This window comes from Cervus canadensis, chromosome 20, assembly GCF_019320065.1.
Source record: "Cervus canadensis isolate Bull #8, Minnesota chromosome 20, ASM1932006v1, whole genome shotgun sequence".
NCBI classification, from domain to species: domain Eukaryota; kingdom Metazoa; phylum Chordata; class Mammalia; order Artiodactyla; family Cervidae; genus Cervus; species Cervus canadensis.
This window is the reverse complement of record NC_057405.1, coordinates 10,425,792-10,449,011: the sequence shown is the minus strand read 5'-3', so window position 1 is coordinate 10,449,011 and position 23,220 is coordinate 10,425,792. Positions and strand designations below refer to the sequence as shown.

The following is a 23,220-nucleotide window of genomic DNA, read 5'->3' as shown; positions in this document are numbered from 1 at the left end:
GAGCTTTCTCAGCCCCATGGAGGGCTGTCAACGCCTTTTTCTGCTCTGATTATTCTCTGGTTCCTTTCTTTCCTTCCCTTTCCCACTTTTTCCTGTAGCCTCTCCCTCCTCTCTCTCCCACTTTTCAACAGCTCTCTTCTTCCAGTTCAAGTCCAAAGAACTGATAAACTCTTCCACAAATGGCCTGCCTTCCCCAAGCGTACCTGCCTTTTAAAAGTGGATTAGGTCGAGAAAAGGGAAAAAAAAAATTAATGCAAACAAAGGAACAGGTGAGTGATTGTGAAATTCTAAGCTGAGAGGGAAGTAACTGAGTGGGAAGGAGAGGAAGGTGGCAGAATTCTGGTGTCTCTAAGCTGCCATAACTAGGAAAAGCGGTCATGCTGCTTTATATACAAGGGAGATGATGGAGTTGGCCAAAAAGTGTGTTCATGACTTTCCATAAAATGTTACAGAAAAATCCCAACAAACTCTTTGGCCAACCCAGTACATACTCTTTCTCGCTGAAGCTTGTTGGACGTAGGTGCTCCAGAGGAGGTGAAAGAATGGGACCCTGGAAGAATTGCCTCTCAGTGCAGTGTAGAGATCTGGCAAGGTACTGACCAATCTGCTAGGAAGCTTACTATGGCTCTTAGGCAAACTCGAAAAGAAAGAATACACCTGCCTGAACAAAATGGCTTTATTCTTTCAACAGCTAGGTTATTTCTTTGGAATATAAGCATTGTGGGGCTGAACAAAGCATACTAGCCATTCTCTCCATTGTTCTAGTTTTGAATTTTATTAATTTGATCATAGACACACAGGTAGATATAGATGTTCTGAAGACAGTGACTGTGCTGGGTAGAACATGGACCTCTACAGACATCCATCTCTTAATCCCCAGAACCTGCAAAATGTACTTTGCAGATGTGACTGAATTAAGGATGTTGACATGGGATATCATCCTGGATTATCACATTAGGACCAATGTAATCATAAGGGTGTAATAGAGGGGAAAGGGAGGCAGGGGAGTCATAGTCAGAGAATGAGATATTACAATGAAATGATTCATTTGCTGGTTGTCAAACGCTGGAAGTGTCCAGAAGCCCAAAAAGACAAGAAAAGGAATTCTCTTCCAGAGCCTCCAGCATGAAGACACCTCTGCTGACACCTTGATTTTAGTCTCTGGAAATCCATTTCCAGCTTTCCAACTTCTGATCTCCAGAAGTGCAAGATTATAATTTGCTCTGTTTTAAGGCACAGCTGCTGCTGAGCAGCGCTCAGGGATGTCCAACTCTTTGTGACCCCTTGGACTGTAGCCCACCAGGCTCCTCTGTCCATGGGATTTTCCAGGCAAGAATACTGGAGTGGGTTTCCATTTCCTCCTCCAGTTTAAGGCATTATTTGGCAGTAATTTGTTAGTTGCGAAAGGAAACTAATACAATACCAAAAGTCATGGGTGTGGTGGCCGCAGAGTAGGCTTTTGGGAATAATTGTTGGCTGATAATTCTAATCCATGAAACCTAGAGTTTCTCAATATGAATATTGGATCTACCAAGGCCTAGTTTGTTCTGGTTTTCAGGATTTTTTTTCTGAAATATTCTAGGTCTCACAAACGCACAACACTACATCACAATGGAACCGGTGAAGCTTGGGAATCTGGCAAATGACCTCAGCTGGACTCACAAATTCCTTGGCCCCTGGTCCTGAAATCCAGGACCTGGAGAAGTTCCATCTGAACCTGGACAACTCTGCCAGGATGAGCTATTCCTCCACAAATCCGCCATGCTACTCACTTGTAATTGGGGTTTGGTCAATGAAACCTCTGGGGGCTTTCCTGAGCGTCTTGAGTCATTTGTCACGTGGGTTTAGTGACTGCCATCCTTTGGAGAACACAGAATGCCTTTGAGTTATGTTCAAAGAAAGGCGTGCATGCACACTCACTCACGTCTGACTCTTTGTGACCCCACGGACTGTAGCCCACTAGGCACCTCTATCCATGTGATTTCCCAGGCAAGAATACTGGAATGGGTTGCCATTTCCTCCTCTAAGAGAAAGGAGTGCAGGAAGGTAAAAATCTAGACAGAGAGAGAAAGATTGAGGATGAAGGAAGGGAGCAAGGAGGGACTCTTTCTGCTGCCAATGCCAGGCAAAGCCTGGTGGCGAGCTAATGACGCCCACCCAATTTTCCACCTTAACTGGCCCAGCAATGCTGTGTGCAGAGCATGCTAATCAGAGAATAGAAACTGAAACTGGAATACCTATATTTTTAAATTAAATTCTTGAAGAACTTGAATCACTTTACTTTCAGATATTTATTTTATTCATTTTACTCACCTATAGACCAGGGCTTCAGAATATCTGCTTCTTTTTCAAACTTCTTTCTGTTCCTCTGGAAAATGGAAACCAATGCAAATACTCAATATCATATTGTGAGCTAGGCACTGTATCAGACACTTCATATTTTCAAATGGTGCGAAATCCATTAGATAATTACTATTGTCCCAGTTCTAAGATGAAGTGAGCATAACCAGAGTGAGTGACTTTCACAAGGACTCATTTCTGGTAGAGGGGCTGGTGTTCAGGCAGAAATCTATCTAAGGCCTAGACTCTTGAGGGCTCTGCTCATCTTTGTGAAGTGAAAGTTGCTTAGTCACGTCCAACTCTTTGCAACCCATGGACTGTAGCCCCCCAGGCTCCTCTGTCCATGGGGATTTTCCAGGGAAATCACTGGAGTGGGTAGCTGTTCCCTCTTCCAGGGGTTCTTCCCAACCCAGGGATTGAACCCAGGACTCCCACATTGCAGGTGGATTCTTTACCATCTGAGCCACCAGGGAAGTCCCTGCTCATCTTTGGGTTCGTTTAATATTTATCTGGGCTTCTCTGGTGGCTGAGCAATAAAATACCTGTTTGCAATGCAGAAGGTTGGGTTTGATCCCTGGGTCAGGAAGATCCCCTGGAGAAGAAAACGGCAACCCACTCCAGCATTCTTGCCTGGAGAATCCCACGGACAGAGGAGTCTGGCAGGGCTACAGTCCATGGGGTTGCAACAGTTGGACATGAATTAGTGACTGAACAACCACCATCCACCAATATTTATCTGACATTTGTTTAGTACCTACTGTGTACGAGGCATTGTTCAGTGAGATGCAGACAGCAGTGAACAAAGACAATAATTACTGTCCTCAAAAAATTTACATTCTTTTGTGTTGGCGAGACTCTGGGTTTACTTCATTGGTACCCTAGGATATTCAGCAATATATATACATCATATGGCAGTCACAGAGATGATTAATTCTGAGCAACATCCTAGTTATACTTTCCATGGGCACCTGACTTCAACCTTAACATGAGCCCAGAGAGAGTTCTGAGTTCACACTTCATGTTAATTTGCATATTTAACAAGAAGGGCTGGACTTATGCATTTGTGATTCAGGTTTTATCTCTAGATGACTCCCAAGGGATGACAGGCAATTGTGTATTTCTCAAGTACCTCTGCCTTCTGTCCTGCTCTTTGAGGACTTGAACATTCCAGGCCCAGCAAGGCAGCTGTCCTGGACGGGGTGTTCCTTAAATACTGAATCCAAGTATGTGTGTGTGATTCTCTCAGTTGTGTCCGACTCTTTGCGACCTCATGGACTGTATCCAGCCAGGCTCCTCTGCACATGGAATTCTCCAGGCAAGAAGACTGGAGTGGGTTGCCACTTCCTACTCCGGGGGATCTTCCTGACCCAAGGATGGATTCTGGGACTCCTGCATTGCAGGCAGATTCTTTATTGTCTGAGCCACCTGATACAGATGCATTGAATCCAAAGTCTTTTTAAATATGCAAACTCAATAAATTCTTTCATGTGGGTAATTCCCATAGCTCCCTACACTTCTTATAACTTCTGTCTCACATTACTTTTCCATGCTGCTGGAAGTACAGTGGAATTTCTATGAAAATGAGTTTTTCACTTTTAAAACATTTTTAACAGGCAGTGAATGGAATTACTACCATAATTGTTGAAACACATAGACGTGTGAGGAAAAGGAAAATGTTTTGGTGTATATACGTAGAAATATGAATAACTGTGCTATAAAGCACTTATAGGTGTGCTTGTCTCAAAGATGGAACTCTTGAAGCAGCCTGCCACCTTCAGGATAACTTCACAATTAACACTACCAGAGAATACTGGTTTTAGCCTCTGTAAATTCCAAACAACAATTCCAGTAAAAACAGTTCATGATAGTTAATGGTGGAAGCTATGTTCCTTGTAGAACTTTTGCTAAGATTACTATATGCAATAATTTTATTAGTTTTCTTTAAGGAAAACAGCCCTTTCTTTAGTTTGAGATTCTTTTAAAAATCATTACTTAACTTACTGTTCTATCATTTCACAGCTTTTAAACCTCATTTTGCTAAGGAGAGCTGAGAACCCTAAAAACAGATCTTGCAGCTACAGTCTGAAAAATACTGTAACTTTGGAAATTCTGCTGCTTTTTAGTGGGTTCTTTATGAATTAACGACAATATTTTTGAAGACTTTTAAATAAAAGCAACACAGTAATCCTTTCAGAGGGAGGAGGAGGAGGAGGGAGAGAAGGGGAAGGAAGGATAGAGAGAGAAAGAGGAAGATTAAGAAAACATGTAACACCACTGGTTTCTGCTGTTGTCTGTTTTTTTTTTTTCCTATTGGCTGTTCCTTTCACTAAGTTACACGGAGGTCTCCGTGGCTTAAAAAGAATAAGAAAGGTATAGAACAAAGGAGAAATAGGCTAAGGAATGACGCAATGACTCAATGCTTAATGGCATAGAGACACAACACAAGTTAGAATTAAAAATACACAAAAAGAAGGAAAAGGGGAGCATAATAGAAATCGATAGGTGAAATGCGTTACGAGAGCGCGATTTAACAGATGATGGAAAAAGAGAACAGGGCTCAGATTCAAACGCAACAGGAAACGGGACAGGAAAATAAGCGACATTGAAACAAAAGAGCGACAGAACGAATATTTATCGAGAATGAGTAAACTTTCACTATTTTCCTTTCACAAAAGGAGGAAAGGTCTGTTTTAGAACCTTCCTTTAGCCATTAATTCTATTTTTATTGGCTTCCTCCGGTTGCACCGACCTGTGAAAGACTCAGGTCAATTTGCTTCGACTGCTTCTCAGCCTGCAACTTTGGGATCACGTGGGAAACTTGAACCAACGGCAGGCCTCACTCGGGAGGGATTAAATCAGAAAAGCTGGGGGGAAACCCGGCAAGAAAATTGTTTTTTAAAGCTTCCCGCCCAACTCCACCAGGCCTCAGAGCGTAAAAAACAAGGTGTGCCCAAGGCCTAAGTCCCGCCCCAAACCGCGGGAAGCAGCCGCAGGTGGGAGCGTGTCTCCGCCCCAGAGGGAGGCGCTCCCTTTGAGACACTCTGGGTGGAGACGCGGCGTGCGCCCTCCCGACCGCTAGGGGGCGAGCCGCACGCATTTAGCGCGCGTTTGGAAGCTCCAGCGCGGATCGCCCCAGGCGTGCGCATGCGCCGGTGTGTCCCGGAGGTCGCCCGCGCCGCAGTTTAACCACGTGTGGTGTAACTTAGGGCATCATGTTGTGAAGAGATGGGGGCTGCGGTGGCTCGCGCAGTCAGGAATTTCAACCTAGAGAACCGGGCGGAGCGGGAAATCAGCAGAATGAAGCCTTCCCCCGCTCCCAGGCACCCCTCCACCAAGAACCTCCTGCGAGAGCAGATGAGCAGTGAGTGCTGCCGGGGCGCCTCGGGCCCCGGCGCTCGGGCTCCGGGTGCGGGTTGAGTGGTGGGCCTCGGTGCAGTGGAGGGGGTGACCGGGGTCAGCTGCAGTCACCCGGGTCAGCGGAACTCGGGAAGGTGGAGCCACCGGGCTGGTGACATTGAGACTGTCTCCTTGCTCCCGCGGAGCCGGCGGCTCCGCCTACTCCGTAGTCCTGGGGGTGTCGGCGTCTGCCCATGCTGACCCCGCCCTCCTCGGCTTTAACGCTTTGCGGCGTGATACAAGGAATCAAAATCAGAAGGAATCGTTTGCAGGAGAGCTGTCTAGACGTCTTCGCAGAACAGTGGACACCGAACTTGATCTAGCATTATGAGTTACATTTGAAACACGTCCTATTGTGTTCCAGTGAATGTTGATTAAGCAAAAAATAAAGTGACTGTCTTAAAGAGAAAGCAACTCACAGATTTAGAAAAGGAACTTATGGTTGTGGGGGGTGAGGGTGGGGGTGTAAGGGATAGTTAGGGGCTTTAGGAAGGTCATGTACACACTGCTATATTTAAAATGGGTAACCAACAAGGACCTATTATTTAGCACATGGAATTCTGCTCAATATTATGTGCCAGCCTGGATAGGAGGGAGATTTGGGGGAGAATGGATACATGTATATGTATGGCTGAGTCCCTCACTGTTCACCTGAAATACCACAGTATTGTTAATCAGCTATGCTGCTGCTGCTGCTGAGTCGCTTCAGTCGTGGCCGACTCTGTGCGACCCCATAGACGGCAGCCCACTAGGCTCGTCTGTCCCTGGGATTTTCCAGGCAAGAATACTGGAGTGGGTTGCCATTTCCTTCTCCAATGCATGAAAATGAAAAGTGAAAGTGCAGTCGCTCAGTCGTGCCCTACTCTTAGCCACCCCATGGACTGCAGCCTACCGGGCTTCTCCATCCATGGGATTTTCCAGGCAAGAGTACTGGAGTGGGGTGCCATTGCCTTCTCCGTAATCAGCTATACCCCAATACAAAATAAAACTTTTAAAGTTGGGGGGAGAAAGTGACTGTTAAGTGTTAGGATCTTATAGGAAATTTTCTTTGGCTTTACAGTTGTAACATTCTTTTTCTTTCCTTAGGCCATCCAGAAATTAAGGGAGAAATTGATAGAAAGGATGACAAACTGCTGTCCTTACTAAAAGATGTGTATGTTGATTCCCAAGATCCTGTGTCTTCTTTGCAGGTAATGTGTGTTTTCATTAAGTAAACATATAATTTAACTCCTTGGAGCTCCAGGAGAAGCACGTAGAGAAGTGTGGCAAATAGTAAAAGGGAGTGAGGGCTCTGCAAGTGTAAAAGTGTCAGTGTGCTTCTGAACCAGAATGCGGAGCTTTGGCAAAGTTGAAGCACAGAGGTCTAAGCAAGACACAGATGCCTCCGTTCATTGGATATTTACTGAAATCTAAAAGACTTGTGGAAAAATGAGTAACAGACTTGTGAAAGTATTGGTTGAATGCACCTGTTATTTCAGAGTTTATAGGATTTGGTAGGGAACTTCTACCAAATGACAATTGGTCATTTGAATGACACCAAGAGAGAGCTTTAATACTATTTTCTCTTCCTTCAATGCTTTGAGGTATGTTCTGATCTCAGAGCATTTTTTTAGTGTTGTGTTGTTGGTGAGCTTTTTTTTGTTTGTTTTTTAAGAAAATATTCAGATAGGATTTGTAAAAACAGGGAGATCGCGGAATACACTGGGAGTGGGAACCTGTCTGTAAATACCAGGCACAGGTGCTCTGTGTCCAGTGATGAACACGGCAGTTCCAGTCCTTGCTCTCACAGAGTTTATAGTGTTGTGAGGGACACAAGCATTAAACAAGTGAGCAACCACAGGTACACAATGACTAGGTCTGTGAAGAAGTGTAGGCACTGAGCGTATCAGGGAGCTCTTTGAGATAGAAGGATCAGGGATGGTTTCTGAGGAAGTGGCATTCAGACTTAGGCCTGAGCAATGGGTGGGTGTTAGCCAGATGAGTTCATGGGGGCAGGAAGCTTCTAAGTATGGAGAAGAGTTTGATTAAAGGAGAGGGAAGTGCCAGTGACAATTCCCTTTTCATCCTAAAATTCTCCAATGTGTTTCTCTGTAGATAGGCAATAAACTGCACAGATATGTTAATAGTTATTAGTATAATTTTAACTAGGGAAGAGAAAACGCACATCTAAAATAAGGTTTGTAGCTTGTTACAACAACCGTTACAGGGTTCAGTTTTCAGATGTTCACACACACACACACAAATGTATAGGGGTTGATGTTCGTGTTCTTTATATTATCTTTAGACAGGTGTTGGATAATACTTCTGTATTGTTTCTCTCACATGTACTTATTCATTCTAAAATTAACTCTTAAAAAAATAAAATTAACTCTTGGGGAACAAAAAACATTTAATACTTCTTATGTGTAAATTACAGGAATGTAAATATAATACTTAGGAGATACACAGTGGTGTTAAAATTTCTTGGAGGGGTATTAGGAAAAATCTGAAAAGACTCATTCATGGGCAAGTGATAGTTAAGAAAAGGCTGAAGTGCCTATTTATGTTTGTCTCTTTTTCTTTTGGGCAGTTCATAATTTTCTTAATGACTTTTGATGTCTTTAGACATCAGTGGTGCTGTGGCTGTCATTATGTCAAGTAATTTATTTTTGTCCGACTTTTTATCGCTATTCAAAATTTTGTGAGCTATATTAGCCTTTTTGTGTTTCATTGTGTGGACTCAGTCTAACATAAAGACAGTCTTCTATATTTTTTCAGTACTTTTATGATTATATATTTTATATTAAAATCTTTATTTGGCATTAAATAAAGTTATTGGTGAGGGAGAACTTTTCAACTGGATGGTCAGTTGTCTAAATATAATTTATTGAATAACCCAGTCCTTTTCCCACTCATTTAAAATGCTAATACATACACATATAAGTCTGTTAACGGATTCATCAGTTCTATTTATTTTTCTGTGTCTACACTAGAATTATACTATTTTAATTAATAAAACTTTGCAAAGTATCTTGATACCTGTTATGATCGTCTTTCTTTCTTTTCAGAAGTTCTTTGACTCTTGTCACACATTTTTTCCCCATATGAACAGGTTCTTAAAAAGTCCTAGTTTGATTATGGGTGTAATTGAATTGGAATTTATAGATTAATTGAGGAGAATTAACATTTTTGTTTTATTGAGTCTTTGAAGGGTAGAGGGAAGATTGTTACTATGGGGTCTCTTTTCTCCCTAAGTTTTTAACTACTTATTGCTACCATGTCACACAAAAAAGTGATTTTTGTATTGCAGGTACCTGCTTTGCTAGGTTATTATTTCTCTTTGTTTTTCAGTTGATTCTCTTATATTTTTCTAAAGATATTCTCATACATTGAAATGGAATTACAATTTTCTCTCTTTCTAGTATTTATACTTAATTCTCCTCTTGCTGTGTCTGTTATTCTGTCCTGTTCTTTCCTTGCAGAGGGTGCCTGTAATTTATTAAAATAAAATGGTTTGGTCTGATTGAAAAATACTTTTATCACAGTTAGGATGTTTTGTTCTATTTTAATTTTCTAAGAGTTTTTTTTTTTAATTAAAAGAGGACGTTGAATTTATCAGATTTTTTCAGTGTCATAATATTAATTTTAGTATTTAATATTAATCAGAAGGGAAAACTGGATACAAAAAGTATGTATTAGGTAGTAGGAAGATACAGGACTAGGAAGATAAGGGAAACTTGAGTTTTTGGAACGTGAAGTTGTTAGGAGTGATTCAGGCCAGAGTTACAATATGAAGGTAGGAGAGTGTGCGGTGCCTTTAGAGTTGAGTACAGTTAGGAGCTTCCCAGGTGGCTCAGTGGTAAAGAATCTGCAGGAGACGTGGGTTCGTTACCCGGGTGGGGAAGATACCCTGGAGGAGGCAGGCAGTGGCAACCCACTCCAGTATTCTTGCCTGGGAAGTCCCATGGATAGAGGAGCCCGGCGGGCTTGCAAAGAGTTGGACACAACTGAGCAACCGAGAATGCACACAGCCACAGTTAGAAGGGAGTATTGGGGTAGAAAGTTAATAGGGGCCAGATCATGAGGGTCGTTATTTGTCTTGCTCAGGAATTTGAGTTTTATCCTGAGGGCAGTTGGAAGTCATTGAAGAGTTTCCTGTGTAAGAGTGACTTCAGATTTGCTTCGTTTTGAGGGAGGGAGGGAGGGAAAGGCATTTTATCCAGTGAAGAGGAGACCAGGCTTTTGCAGTAGTTCCTATAAGAGACATTGGCTTGGACAAGGGTAGTTAGTGACTGGGAGAGTAGTGAACAGGTTTGAGAGGGACTTAGAAGCATGAGCAGGATTTCGTCATTGGTTGGTTGTAATGAGTGAGGAGAGGGAAGTGTCAACTATAACATAAGAGAAACTTGGAATCTTGAAGTGGGCTATGGGAGGTGGGTGGGGTTGGTCACTGAGCTAGAGAATATGGGGACAAAATTTTATTTTCAGAGAAAAGGGACAAGTTGATCTTTGAGGTACTTATAGGTTATCAAGTAAAAATGTAGTTAGTCATTTGGGAATTGGGATCTGAAAGTCAGGAGAAAGGTCAAGCTTTGAGACCATATTTGAGAGTCACTGATGTGTGGATAATAATAATAAGGGGGTGGTGGGATGGCTTGGGGGGAATGTGTAGCATGAGAAGAGGGCCTGGGCCAGAACTTGGGGGCATACTAACATTTACGGGGTAGCTGAGGTGAAATAGACCACAAGGAAGGAACCACTGCAGAGACAGATGGAACACTAGGAGAGAGGTGGTATGGAAACCAAAAAAAAATAGTTGTGGGTATGTGGGAGTGGTCAGCAGTGTTTGCTTAAAAAGTGTCCTCTGGATTAAGACGTAATCCTCTAAATTTGAGATCACAAGTACTATTTTTTAAAGCTGAACTGAAAAGAAGGAAACTGGTCATAAAAGAAGAGTTGTTGTTGGGTTTGATGAGTGTTTGTAAAAGTTGGTGACTAGGGCACTTTCTTTTTTTTTTTTTTTTAATTTATTTATGCACCAGCCAGGGCACTTTCATAATTTTACTGAAAAGCAGTAGTAGGCAGGGACGTTTGAAAGGGGAAGTAAAGGGTCGGGGGCTGTAGTTGATGTAGCTGATAGAGGAATGAAATACGAGCACAAACCTGAGGATTAAGCTTGGATCAGACAGGTGGAAAGATGGGTGTGGATAGGTGGTTTTATTTATATTTGTGGAGGTCTTGTGTTATTTCATTTCCTCTGAAGAGGCAAGATTTCTAGCAACCTTTGAATTCACTCAAGGTGTTTGGAGGCACGTAATATAAATCATAAAGAGCAATATTGCATAAGAACCTGGAATGTTAGGCCCATGAATCAAGACAAATTGGAAGTGATCAAACAGGAGGTGGCAAGAGTGAATGTCGACATTTTAGGAATCAGTGAACTAACATGGACTGGAATGGGTGAATTTAACTCAGATGACCATTATATCTACTACTGTGGGCAAGAATCCCTTAGGAGAAATGGAGTGGCCATCATAGTCAACAAGAGAGTCCAAAATGCAGTACTTGGAAGCAGTCTCAAAAACGACAGAATGATCTCTGTTTGTTTCCAAGGCAAACCATTCAGTATCACGGTAATCCAAGCCTATGTCCCAACCAGTAATGCTGAAGAAGCTGAAGTTGAACGGTTCTATGAAGACCTACAAGACCTTCTAGAACTAACACCTAAAAAGGATGTCCTCTTCATCATAGGGGAATGGAATGCAAAAGTAGGAAGTCATGAAATACCTGGAGTAACAGGCAAATTTGGCCTTAGCGTACAGAATGAAGCAGGGCAAAGGCTGATGGAGTTCAGCCAAGAGAATGCACTGGTCATAGCCGACACCCTCTTCCAACAACACAAGAGAAGACTCTACACATGGACATCACCAGATAGTCAACACCGAAATCAGATTGATTATATTCTTTGCAGCCAAAGATGGAGAAGCTCTAAACAGTCAGCAAAAACAAGACTGGGAGCTGACTGTGGCTCAGATCATGAACTCCTTATTGCCAAATTCACACTTAAATTGAAGAAAGGGAAAACCACTAGACCATTCACGTATGATCTCAATGAATCCCTAATAATTATACAGTGGAAGTGAAAAATAGATTTAAGGGACTAGATCTGATAGACAGAGTGCCTGCTGAACTATGGACAGGGGTTCGTGACATTGTACAGGAGATGGAGCAAGACCATCCCCAAGAAGAAGAAATGAAAAAAAAGCAAACTGGCTGTCTGAGGAGGCCTTAAAAATAGCTGAGAAAAGAAGAGAAGCCAAAAGCAAAGGAGAAAAGGAGAGATACACCCGTTTGAATGCAGAGTTCCAAAGAATAGCAAGGAGCGATAAGAAGGCCTTCCTCAGTGATCAGTGCAAAGAAATAGAAGAAAACAATAGAGTGGGAAAGACTAGAGATATCAAGAAAATTAGAGATACCAAGGGAACATTTCATGCAAAGATAGGCTCAATAAAGGACAGAAATGGTATGGACCTAGCAGAAGCAGAAGATATTAAAAAGAGGTGGGAAGAATACACATAAGAAGTGTACAAGAAAGATCTTCAGGACCCAGATAATCATGATGGTGTGATCATTCACCTAGAGCCAGACGTCGTGGAATGGGAAGTCAAGTGGGCATTAGGAAGCATCACTATGAACAAAGCTAGTGGAGGTGATGGAATTTCAGTTGAGCTATTTCAAATCCTAAAAGATGATGCTGTGAAAGGGCTGCACTCAATATGGCAGCATATTTGGAAAACTCAGCAGTGGCTACAGGACTGGAAAGGGTCAGTTTTCATTCCAATCTCACAGAAAGGCAGTGCCAAAGAATGCTCAAACCACCGCACAATTACACTCATCTCACACACTAGCAAAGTAATGCTCAAAATTCTCCAAGCCGGGCTTCAACAATACGTGAACCATGAACTTCCAGATTTTCAAGCTGGATTTAGAAAAGGCAGAGGAACCAGAGATCAAATTGCCAACATCCGCTGGATCATCGAAAAAGTAGCAAGAGAGTTCCAGAAAAACATCGATTTCTGCTTCACTGACTATGCCAAAGCCTTTGACTGCGTGGATCACAATAAACTGTGGAAAATTCTGAAAGAGATGGGAATACCAGACCACTTGACCTGCCTCTTGAGAAACCTGTATGCAGGTCAGGAAGCAACAGTTAGAACTGAACTTGGAACAGCAGGCTGGTTCCAAATAGGAAAGGAGTATGTCAAGGCTGTATATTGTCACCCTGCTTATTTAACTTATATGCAGAGTACATCATGAGAAACGCTGGGCTGGAGGAAGCACAAGCTGGAATCAAGATTGCCGGGAGAAATATCAATAACCTCAGATATGCAGATGACACCACCCTTATGGCAGAAAGTGAAGAAGAGCTAAAGAGCCTCTTGATGAAAGTGAAAGAGGAGAGTGAAAAAGTTGGCTTAAAGCTCAACATTCAGAAAACTAAAATCATGGCATCTGGTCCCATCACTTCATGGCAAATAGATGGGGAGACAGTGGAAACAGTGGCTGACTTTATTTTTTTGGGCTCCAGAATCACTGCGGATGGTGACTGCAGCCATGAAAATAAAAGATGCTTACTCCTTGGAAGAAAAGTTATGACCTACTAGACAGCATATTAAAAAGCAGAGACATTACTTTGCCAACAAAGTCCATGTAGTCAAGGATATGGTTTTTCTAGTAGTCGTGTATGGATGTGAGAGTTGGACTATAAAGAAAGCTGAGTGGCGAAGAATTGATGCGTTTGAACTGTGGTGTTGGAGAAGACTCTTGAGAGTCCCTTGGACTGCAAGGAGATCCAACCAGTCCATCCTAAAGGAGATCAATCCTGAATGTTCATTGAAAAGACATGTTGATGCTGAAATTCCAATACTTTGACTACCTGATGCGAAGAACTGACTCACTGGAAAAGACCCCGTTGCTGGGAAAGATTGAAGGCAGGAGGAGACGGGGACGACTGAGGATGAGATGGTTGGATGGCATCACTGACTCAATGGACATGAGTTTGAGTAAACTCCAGCAGTGGGTGATGGACAGGGAGGCTTGGTGTGCTGCAGTCCATGGGGTTGCAAAGAGTCGGACACGACTGAGCGACTGAACTGAACTGAATATGAAAAGAAAACTAGGAAAAAGGATGAAGATTGTCAGGTAAGCTCTTAGAGCAGGATCAGTTTCCTGCCTTTCTAAAGCAGTTTATTTTTTCCAGTCAGCTTGTTATTCTTTTAATATATATGAAATAATGTGGTGAGTGGATGATATCCATTTGATTGTTTTCTACCTAAATTTAATGATTGAACTATGGTTGTGAAATATGGAAAAGTGCCATCAAACTAAGACTCATTATAAAGAGAAAATGTAGTTTGGAGACACATGGGTAATATTTGTTTGAAGAAGAAAAATAGAGATTCAAGGCACAGAAGTAGATGTCAAATCTTTGCTCTCATCCTAAAAGCCTGGTTTTTGGTTTTTGTCTTTTGATACTAGGTAAAGGATGCCGGAACACATCAGAAGCCTAAGGAGTTCAGGTTGCCGAAAGACCATCAGTTTGACATTATGAATGTTAAGAACATTCCTAAAGGCAAAATTTCCGTTGTAGAGGCATTGACACTTCTCAATAATCATAAACTTTATCCAGACACATGGACTGCTAAGAAAATAGCTGAAGAATACCATCTAGAACAGCAAGATGTAAATTCCCTTCTCAAATATTTTGTTACTTTTGAAGTAAAAATCTTCCCCCCTGGAGGCAAGAAAGCAATACAATCAAAATGAAGAGAATCTTGACTTTTCCTGTCTTTGTCCAGATGCCCTGTTTATTTTCCTCATTTGTAGCATGTTAAATTATATAAATTACCGATTGTGTTGAGCTCCCTCCTGGTGAGAGCTTGCTGTTTATGAACTCTCTTGAATTTTCAGGATGCCTGATAGGATTGATTTTTCTCCCTTTTAAACTTTGGTTTAGTTTGTGTTCTTATGTAATATCAGCATGACTAATCACATGTATAAATTTACTGTAAATAAAAGTTACTGTATTTTAAGCAAATCTATCATCAGCATTTAGGTTGGTCATGTAGCCTCTTGGGAAATGTCCGGAATCCTTTGTTTAACATTCAGAGCTTCATCTTCTAGTGTAGGTGGCTGGTTTATTCTTCCTGTGGAATAGTGAAAGGAAGAGTTTTCCGGACTCTTAAGACTGGGACTTTTTTTTTGTTGAGAAAAGGGACGCTTGACATTGAAGTCCAATAACAGTGTTTCCTGAATAAAGGCAGACAGGAGACTGGATACAAAACAGTAGAAAATATATTTTTATTACTGTTCCAGGGAAAAATAACTAGTGGAGGTTTACTTTGTTTTGAATGAATTTTACATGTAAAATAACTTCTAAAAAATACAAGCAAGAATTAGTGTTTATAAACACTAATTGTCAGCCTCTGCTTTGACAACCAAACAGGTAAGTCCGAAAGCTTTCAGAGAGGCAGGCGGTGGAAACTCTCTGAAAAAAAAAATAAGTTTTCTGTGGACTTAGTGTAAAAGTATAAGAAAATTTTAAAGCATAGTTAAAGAACCATGGTAAATTGAATTTGGTGATCAAATACATGTGTTTTTTTCCGATATAAATACTGGTTGAAAGATGAGATAAAAAAGAGCAAGTAGAAATATAAAGTGTGATCACTGGAAAAGACTTGGAAGATTGCTGTCTCGATCATTTAACAAACTTATGAGCAATGTGAGCCGGTACTTGGGTCTTCAGCAGGATTGCGTAAGTTTAGCTCTGTCATATTAATACCTCCGGGAGTTTGGGTAGATTGCACAACCTCTTTGAGATTGCTTCCTCTGTAAAATGAATATAATGCTGCTTTATTAAGTCAAAAGGTTACTGTGAAGATGCATAATGACTACAGAGGATGGAACAAATTCGACTTGAATTTTTGTAGTTGAGATGAGAAGCCCGGGGAAGTTTCCTGACCTATTTACGATTTTTCTGTAGTTTATGACGTAGTCAGTTTAGGATTTTAAAATCCTCGTGGTATATTTTTCCTGTGAGCTGTGGGATATTCATAGAATGTGGTAAGGAAAATTTCAAGTTATCAGTGTTTTTCTGAGGGAAGACAGGCATCCCCTACTTCACAGGGATTTCCCCTGGAAATAATACGGAAGGTGCTGAGGAATGAAGCATGGTGATGGAATGAGGCCTTTGTAATGCTGAGAAGAGAAAAACTGACAGAGATGGGAGTTTTAAGCTGTGTTCAGATGAATAAATTATACCTAGACCATATTTGGTTCAAAACCACTTTTTTTTAAGAAAACAAGAATTCTGTCTTTAAAATTGTGTTTTAAAACTCTGGTAACTCAAATCATCAAAACTGTTTTTCTTTTCCAAATAAAGGTCAATACCTGTACTTGAATCATGGTAATGCTGTTTCTGAGCCATCTTCACTATTCAGATCTGCACTGTGGATAGGTAGCTATAAATATGGCTGTGGTTATGTAGTGTTGCATGATGAAGTCCTTCCCATATCATCGATTAGCCTATTACTGCTTTGTATCATATGTAGGAGAGTGTTGAGCAGTAGTGGTGTCACAGGAGGGATGGAATTGAGATTCAGAAAATCTGGATGTAGATCTCAGCATCACCCCTAGCCACGTGATGTTAGAAGTGTCCTCAATTGTAAAACAGGTAATAATTGCTAGCATTTTTATAGCAATTACTGTACTAGGCATTGATCTGGGTGCTTTACATGTGTTAACTTGCTTAGTATTTACCACTGGTAGGAGGATAAGTACTGTTACCGTATTTTACAAGGAAAATTGAAGTACGGGTATCTATAAAAGTTTGCCTAGCAAATGTTGGAACCCAGATTTAAACTCTTTAATAAATTGTTTTCACAACCTTGTGCCCCTGACCGCGGCACTCCCTTCGTTGTTTCTCTGTGGGATTATAGAAATTAAGTGCGATGGCATGCAAGGTGCCCGGGCTGTGTGAAGCCGGGACTACGCAGTGCCCTGAGTGTGAGAATCTTCTGTGGACCTCTGGAAAAATACACGTCGGGCCCTTCTCTGCTGTGGTAGACTGCTTTAGTAAGGCTGAGAGACTTCTTTGTTGATGAGCTCTGGATCAGGGATGTCTTAAAAATACTTAATGACCAGCGTGTTGCACTGACCATCTGTGCAGTTTAAATATCAACATTGTCTGAGTCTAAAGTTTCCTATGAAAGAAGAAAAGGAAGAGGAGATAGGAGGGTAATTTTGAGGGAGTTTGAAGGAGAGCAATTTTATGGGGCATGAAAAAGGAAGAAGGGAATAATTCCTGTAGGTTCGTGGTTAGCAGGGTTAGGGGAAGACAGGGAGGTTAATCATAGGATGAGCAGAACTGGGATCCAGGAAGCTGATACAGAAAAGCTGCCCAACTGGGCAGATTTGGCAAAGTTCTGCCAAAAATAGGGTCACCATATAATTTATTGCTCAAACTGAGACGCTTGAGAGTGAAGAGGGCACCAGTTACATTAGGACAACAGGCATAAGCTGGAACGTCTTGGACAAGCCGGGAGGTGTGGTGAAGGGCATTCATGGAGAGCTCGGCCACGTGTGATCCGGCTGCAATCCCCTTAGCTCCGCATGGTCAACGTTTAGCACCTCAGCATTAGCCGATCAGGAGAGGCTCCTGTCTGTGCCAGAAGGCTTTTCTTGGTCCCAACTAATGCTTATGCGTGGACATCCCCTCCTGCATATCTACTCCATGCTCTAAAACACCCATAATCCCAAGGAAAGGGGGGTGGGGCCCTGGAGGTTTAGGTTAGTATGATGACACTTCTGTCCTGTTACCTCCAGGGGTTGAACTGAAGTGGCACAGAGCGCCCTGAATTGGGGCTCAGCTTACAGACAGCTTATCGAGTACAAGCTGAAAATGTGTAAGAAATGAACACGAAGGGTTAGAATGATTTTATACATCCTAAATAGCCATCACTTATACAGCTCATCCCTTTATAGCTACTCTAGCTCACTTGTCTTGACAGACCATTAAATGTTTTGAGAGGACTATCCATTTGTTTATCTGGCTACTCCATTTCTTCTGCTTTAGGAATATTATAATAGAACTGAGTTACTTGTTAGGAGAAATGGTGAAATAACAGAAGCTCTTAGATCTAAGTCCATATGTAAAAACTCAAAGCTTTACCTTCAGCGCATACAGGTGACTAATTCTTTGGCTTTTCATTGCCGTTGTCTGCACTCTGACAATAGAGCTGTGTCTTGGGAAGAACTGTAGGAGTTAGAAGAACAGAATCCTAAGCAGAGATGAGTTTCTGTAAGTTTTAATGTATTAATGTTGTGAAGTACATAGCAGATAACATCCAAATGGATTCTTCCTTACTTCCTGTGAGGAAAAAGGCAATGGGTAGGTCACTATAAAGATGAATAATTTGGGGATAAGAATTCAGTCAAAATGAGATAAGCTAGTACTTGGATGTTGAGAAGTAATTCCTGAGATGAGAGGAAATAGGTAGCATTGTAGTCTTGAGGAGCAGAGAGATTTCTTGGTTATTTGAGAGACTATAACCTTTGGAAAGGTGCATTTTTAAAGAAGAGAGCTGCAACAATGTCACCTCAGTGACAATGAGCTCTGCTTCTGGTTCCAAAGAAAATAATAAAAGTATTTATGCATAGGATTGGTTATTGACATTTACATCTGGAAACAGGCTACTGAGGAAAAAAGTAATGTTTGATTTATTTGTAAAATAAGCCTCAGGCCTTTTTCTTTTTTTCAAAAGAAGAAGTAATGATTGCTCTTAATACATGTATGTTTTGTCATAAAAATTCCACTTAGAATGATTTTGAGCAAATTTGCTACTTTACTATACCTTATGTATGGGAAATACTATAGCCAGATTTTTCTTTAAATGCCTTCCTGCATTTCTAGGACGGTATAATAATTCAAATAAATTAATAATTTAACTGAAATATGTAATGAAGATTATTTCATTTTGTAATTATAGTTTCATTTTTCAGTGATGCTTATTACACAGTAGTACGTTTTTGTGTAAGATTTAAATTGTATTTTCCTTTTACCTTGCTTTTTTCAATATATGGCATATGGTTCCACATAAATTTTTATGAATTGGTGAGTATGTAAAAGATGCTGCTTTTTAATTATTCAGTTAAGAAACAGTGCAAATGGGCTATATTTATACTATGTTACTATGTATTATATTACTTAAATTTAATATTACTTTATATTTACTTTAATATTTAATATTATTTTATTTGTTTTAATATTAAATTTAATATTACTTTAATGTTACTATATATTACTTAAATTTCTATTACTGTGGAAAAAGCCCTGCATAGAATATTCAACTCTTATGAACTCTGTGCTTTAGGCTATTATCTATTTGTTATACAGTTATTTCTATTTCAGCCTTCCGTCCCTAGTCTTGGCCCACACTGATGCTTTTGGTTCAGATAAGCTGCTGAGAGATGAAAAAACACTTAACATTTCACAATGTCACCGAAGCAGATGAGCACCTTTTCTTCTCTTTGGTTATTCTTGTTACCTCTTTTCCTTTTGTTGCTGACCATGGTGCTTCAGGAGGAGTAACAAAAGGTAAGATAAAAGATTTTGAGAGATTCCAAAGCCTTTAAAACAGCATCCTGAATGAGACCTTTATTAAATATTTAGGTCGCACCTTCTGTTTTTTAAGGGACCCACTTTTAGATAGGTCAAATGGACGACCCACTTCTGAATGTAGATGCAAGATTAATAGCATGATTCTTTTAAAACTTTGCTTGCTCAAGTAATTTATTAAGGCAAGAGAAGACAAACATTTCACCTTTGCTTCATAATATTGAATAGAGAAGTGGCTTTTCATATCATTTCCTCGAATCAGTAATATTGCTGGTTATTCATTTGTTTATTCATCACCACAAATATTTAGTTTTCTATTTACTGTGTGCCAGGCACTCTTCTAGAAACTAGGAACACAGGGAAGATAACATCATGAAGCTTACAGTTTTACGTTAGCCGCTGTTTCAGTTATCTATAGCTGCACAACAAATCATGTCAAAATCTAGCAGCTTAGGGACTTCCGTCGTGGTCCAGTGGCTGAGACTCCATGCTCCCAATGCAGGGGGCCTGAGTTCAATACCTGGTCAGGGAACTAGATTCTGCATGCCACAACTAACAGTTCATATGCCAGAACTAAGGATTCCGCATTCCTTGGTGAATATTCTGTGTGCCGCAACCACGACCTAGCACAGGCAAATAAAGAACTATATTAAAAAAAAAAAACAAAAACTAGCAGCTTAAAAAAAAAAACAAAACAATTCGCTATTATCTTCCAAGGTTTTGCAGATTGTTAGAGCTCAGCTGGGCAGTTTTCCCTTGTGATCTCTCGTGTAATTTCAGTCAGAACAAGTGCCATCTGAAGGCTGATCTGGGCCAGACGTCCAAGGTGGCCCACACACGTGGCAGGCAGCTGTTGCTGGTTGTTAACTGAGAATTCAGCTAAGACTGGATCAGCACATCTGTAGGCAGGCTCTCTATGTGGCATGGGCTTCTTATAGCGTGGTGACTGCCTGGGTTCCGAAAGCAAATAGTACAGGACAAAGAAAGTAGAATTGTCAGAACTTGTCAGAGCATCACTTCTTCTGTCAGTGCAGTCAGAGAGCGTGGGTAGGGATTCCAGGGCACGGAGCACCGGCCGTACTCCCAATGGGAGAAGGTCACAGAATTTGTTGTCGTCTTTGCCCTTTGCAGTGCATCACATCTGGAAGTGCATACTGTCAGTTTGTCATTTGGATGATGTTAACTTTGACAGCTTGGTTAAGGTGGTATCTGCCATATTTTCTCTGTAAAATCACTATTTTTTTTCCCTTGTAATTATTAAGTTATTGATTAGGAAGGGGCATGAGAGGTACTTGAAGTATTGTCTATTTTGATCTTGGAGGACATTGCATTTAGTATATATCTAGGTACAAATACATCAAGATCAAGCCATTCATTTCAAAATAAAGCATTTTACACACGAGTGTAATAGGCTTAATATTTCAGTTAAAAAAAAAAGTCTTAAATCTTCATCTATATATGTTGCCTGGTTGTACTTTGGTTGATTTGACAATGATTTCACTAGTCTCCCAGTTACAAAGACCAAAACACTCAGACCTCTCTTCACTGTTCTTTAATTCAACTCTGCCTGCAGCTTCCAGCCTCCATCATGACTATATTCATTTTCCAACTGACACCCAGACTCATTTTTCTTAAAAAATGCAAATGTGAAACTGTTGTTCCCCTGCTTTAAATTCATTTCATCACCCCTAGGATAAAATACAAGTTCCTTGAATTTTAAGGAGTTCCATGCCTGCTTAATCTCTTTAAACATTTCTCATGACTTTCGGTGTGAACACAGTCTTCTGTACTCAATTTCCTACTGGGGTACTATTGGTCTATGACCTAAAAGGCAAAATAACACTTCAGTGGTTTATCGAATGGTAATTCAGTTCACTTCAGTTTGATAAATATTACTTGAGTGTTAATTTTTTTTCATTTATTTTTATTAGTTAGAGGCTAATTACTTTACAATATTGTAGTGGTTTTTGCCATACATTGACATGAATCAACCATGGATTTACATGTGTTCCCCATCCTGTACTTGAGTGTTAATTGGGCGCAAGTCTCTGACATAGGTAGAGGTAAGAGTTATGACAAGAAATGAAATGAAGTCCTTGCTTTCTGTTGGAATAAGAGAAGTGTACAAATCCACCCCCACCCTAGGGCAGAATTTAATAAGTGCCCTAAGAATTAGAAATAAAATGCAATGGGAATTCATAAGAGGAAGAGATGAGAACCCTGCTGAGCAAGGTTTATTTGTCTTAATTAATGCTACTGTCTCAAGGAAAATGAAAGGGAAAATCATATAAATGTAATTAGCTAGTCAAAAAGTTAAGGTTCCAGAGAACCCAGTCCATTGACGTGGGTGGCCTATTTGGTGGCTGTGCAAACAGGAGGTCTTTCACTCCCTGTAACATACTTTCACATTTCTTGAGAGGTTATTGAAGGTATGTGCCTTTTGTAGGGTTTCTATTTTCTTCCGCTGGTGGTTACTGTTTCCATTTTTATTTTCTCCTTGCAGAGCGCTGCTGTGGCTGAGGCAGTGCGGGCTCACCCTCATGCTCACTAGAGGGCTTTTGTGCTGAGTGGGCTGTTGTGAGAGGGATTACTTTAATGTTTATGGAGAAGATGTGACCTCTCAGACCTTCACATTTCATTAGATTCCTAGTGTTCCTTCTACTTAATATTTGTATTTATGTACATTAGAATGCTTTGATTATATAGCTGCTATAGAAAAGCCAACTGTTCATTTTCTAGGGTTGTCATAACAAGGTTCCACACACTTGGTGGCTGAAACAAACACACCTTTCTCATAGTTCTAGATTCTAGAAGTCTGGGAGCAAAGCGTTGTCATGGCCGTCTCTCCTGAGGCCTCTCTCCTTGGCTTGAAGGGAGCCATCCTCTCCCGTGTCTTCACAAGGGTTTTCCTCTGTGCCTGTCTGTGTCCTGATCACCTCTTACAAGAACGTCAGTCTCATGGGATTAGGGCCCACTCTGAATGGCCCTGTCTTAATGGCTCAACAGTAGAGAATCCGGCTGTAGTGCAGGAGATGTGAGTTTGATCCCTGGGTCGGGAAGATTCCCTGGAGGAGGAAACGGCAACCCACTCCTGTATTCTTGCCCGGAGAATCCATGGGCAGAGGAGCCTGGTGGTCTGCCGTCCATGGGGACCGCAAGAGTCAGACACGACTTAGCGACTAAGCCATCACTACAACCACCACTACACCAAATACAGTCACGTTCGGAGGTGTTTGGTGTTAGGACTTCAACAAATGAAGTTTGAGGGAACATAATTCAACCAGTAAGAGCAACCTATGTCAGATTTTAGTTGCATATAATTATTTTTTTAAGGACATAATTCAATCTTGGTGTATTTTGTATAAAGTTCAAATTGATTTATGCAGCAGTTTAGAATGCACATTTCTATTAATGATAGTGAAGACTTCTGTCTATTGAAGCATCCTATTGCATTGGATGGTATTTTAGCCAGAATTGGCTTCATCGCCTTCATTTTGCAGGTTCACTGTCTAAAGTCAAACAATTCAAAGCAGAGTCTAGGAATTCAGGGTCCTGGTTCCCCAATTCACCATACAGTATTGGACCTCCATTATAATATTGGACCTCCATTGTAAGATTACTTGTTTCCTAAAGGTGATTTGGAAACAGTGTAAGAGTCTCTTTTGTCATCAGAAATAAAAATAGTAATAGTTCTAGTTTTACGCTTAAGGCATTTAATTGTATTCTAGTGCTTTGAAAACATTTACAATCTGTGTGTAATACCCTTGTTAATTGTTCATAAGTGAACTAGAGGTTATTTAGCATATTAGCAAGGTGTACCTGTGTTCAAG

The 23,220-nt window shown here is 40.8% G+C and overlaps 1 protein-coding gene across 1 annotated transcript; it reads left to right on the top strand.

Annotated features, from left to right (window-relative positions):
* The first annotated feature begins 5,470 nt into the window (after positions 1-5,470).
* Positions 5,471-16,175, top strand: NDUFAF4 (NADH:ubiquinone oxidoreductase complex assembly factor 4). Its single transcript, XM_043439610.1, has 3 exons — positions 5,471-5,701; positions 6,823-6,926; positions 14,254-16,175. The coding sequence occupies exons 1-3, from the start codon at positions 5,566-5,568 to the stop codon at positions 14,539-14,541; spliced, it is 528 nt and encodes a 175-aa protein (XP_043295545.1). The 5' UTR covers positions 5,471-5,565; the 3' UTR covers positions 14,542-16,175.
* Positions 16,176-23,220: the final 7,045 nt, after the last annotated feature.

Excerpts from the sequence above, each read along its gene's own strand:
- NDUFAF4 (XM_043439610.1), top strand. The coding sequence starts at position 5,566 with ATGGGGGCTGCGGTGGCTCGCGCAGTCAGGAATTTCAACCTAGAGAAC. Across the intron at positions 5,702-6,822 it reads CCTGCGAGAGCAGATGAGCA|GCCATCCAGAAATTAAGGGA; the intron begins GTGAGTGCTGCC and ends TTCTTTCCTTAG. Across the intron at positions 6,927-14,253 it reads ATCCTGTGTCTTCTTTGCAG|GTAAAGGATGCCGGAACACA; the intron begins GTAATGTGTGTT and ends TTTTGATACTAG.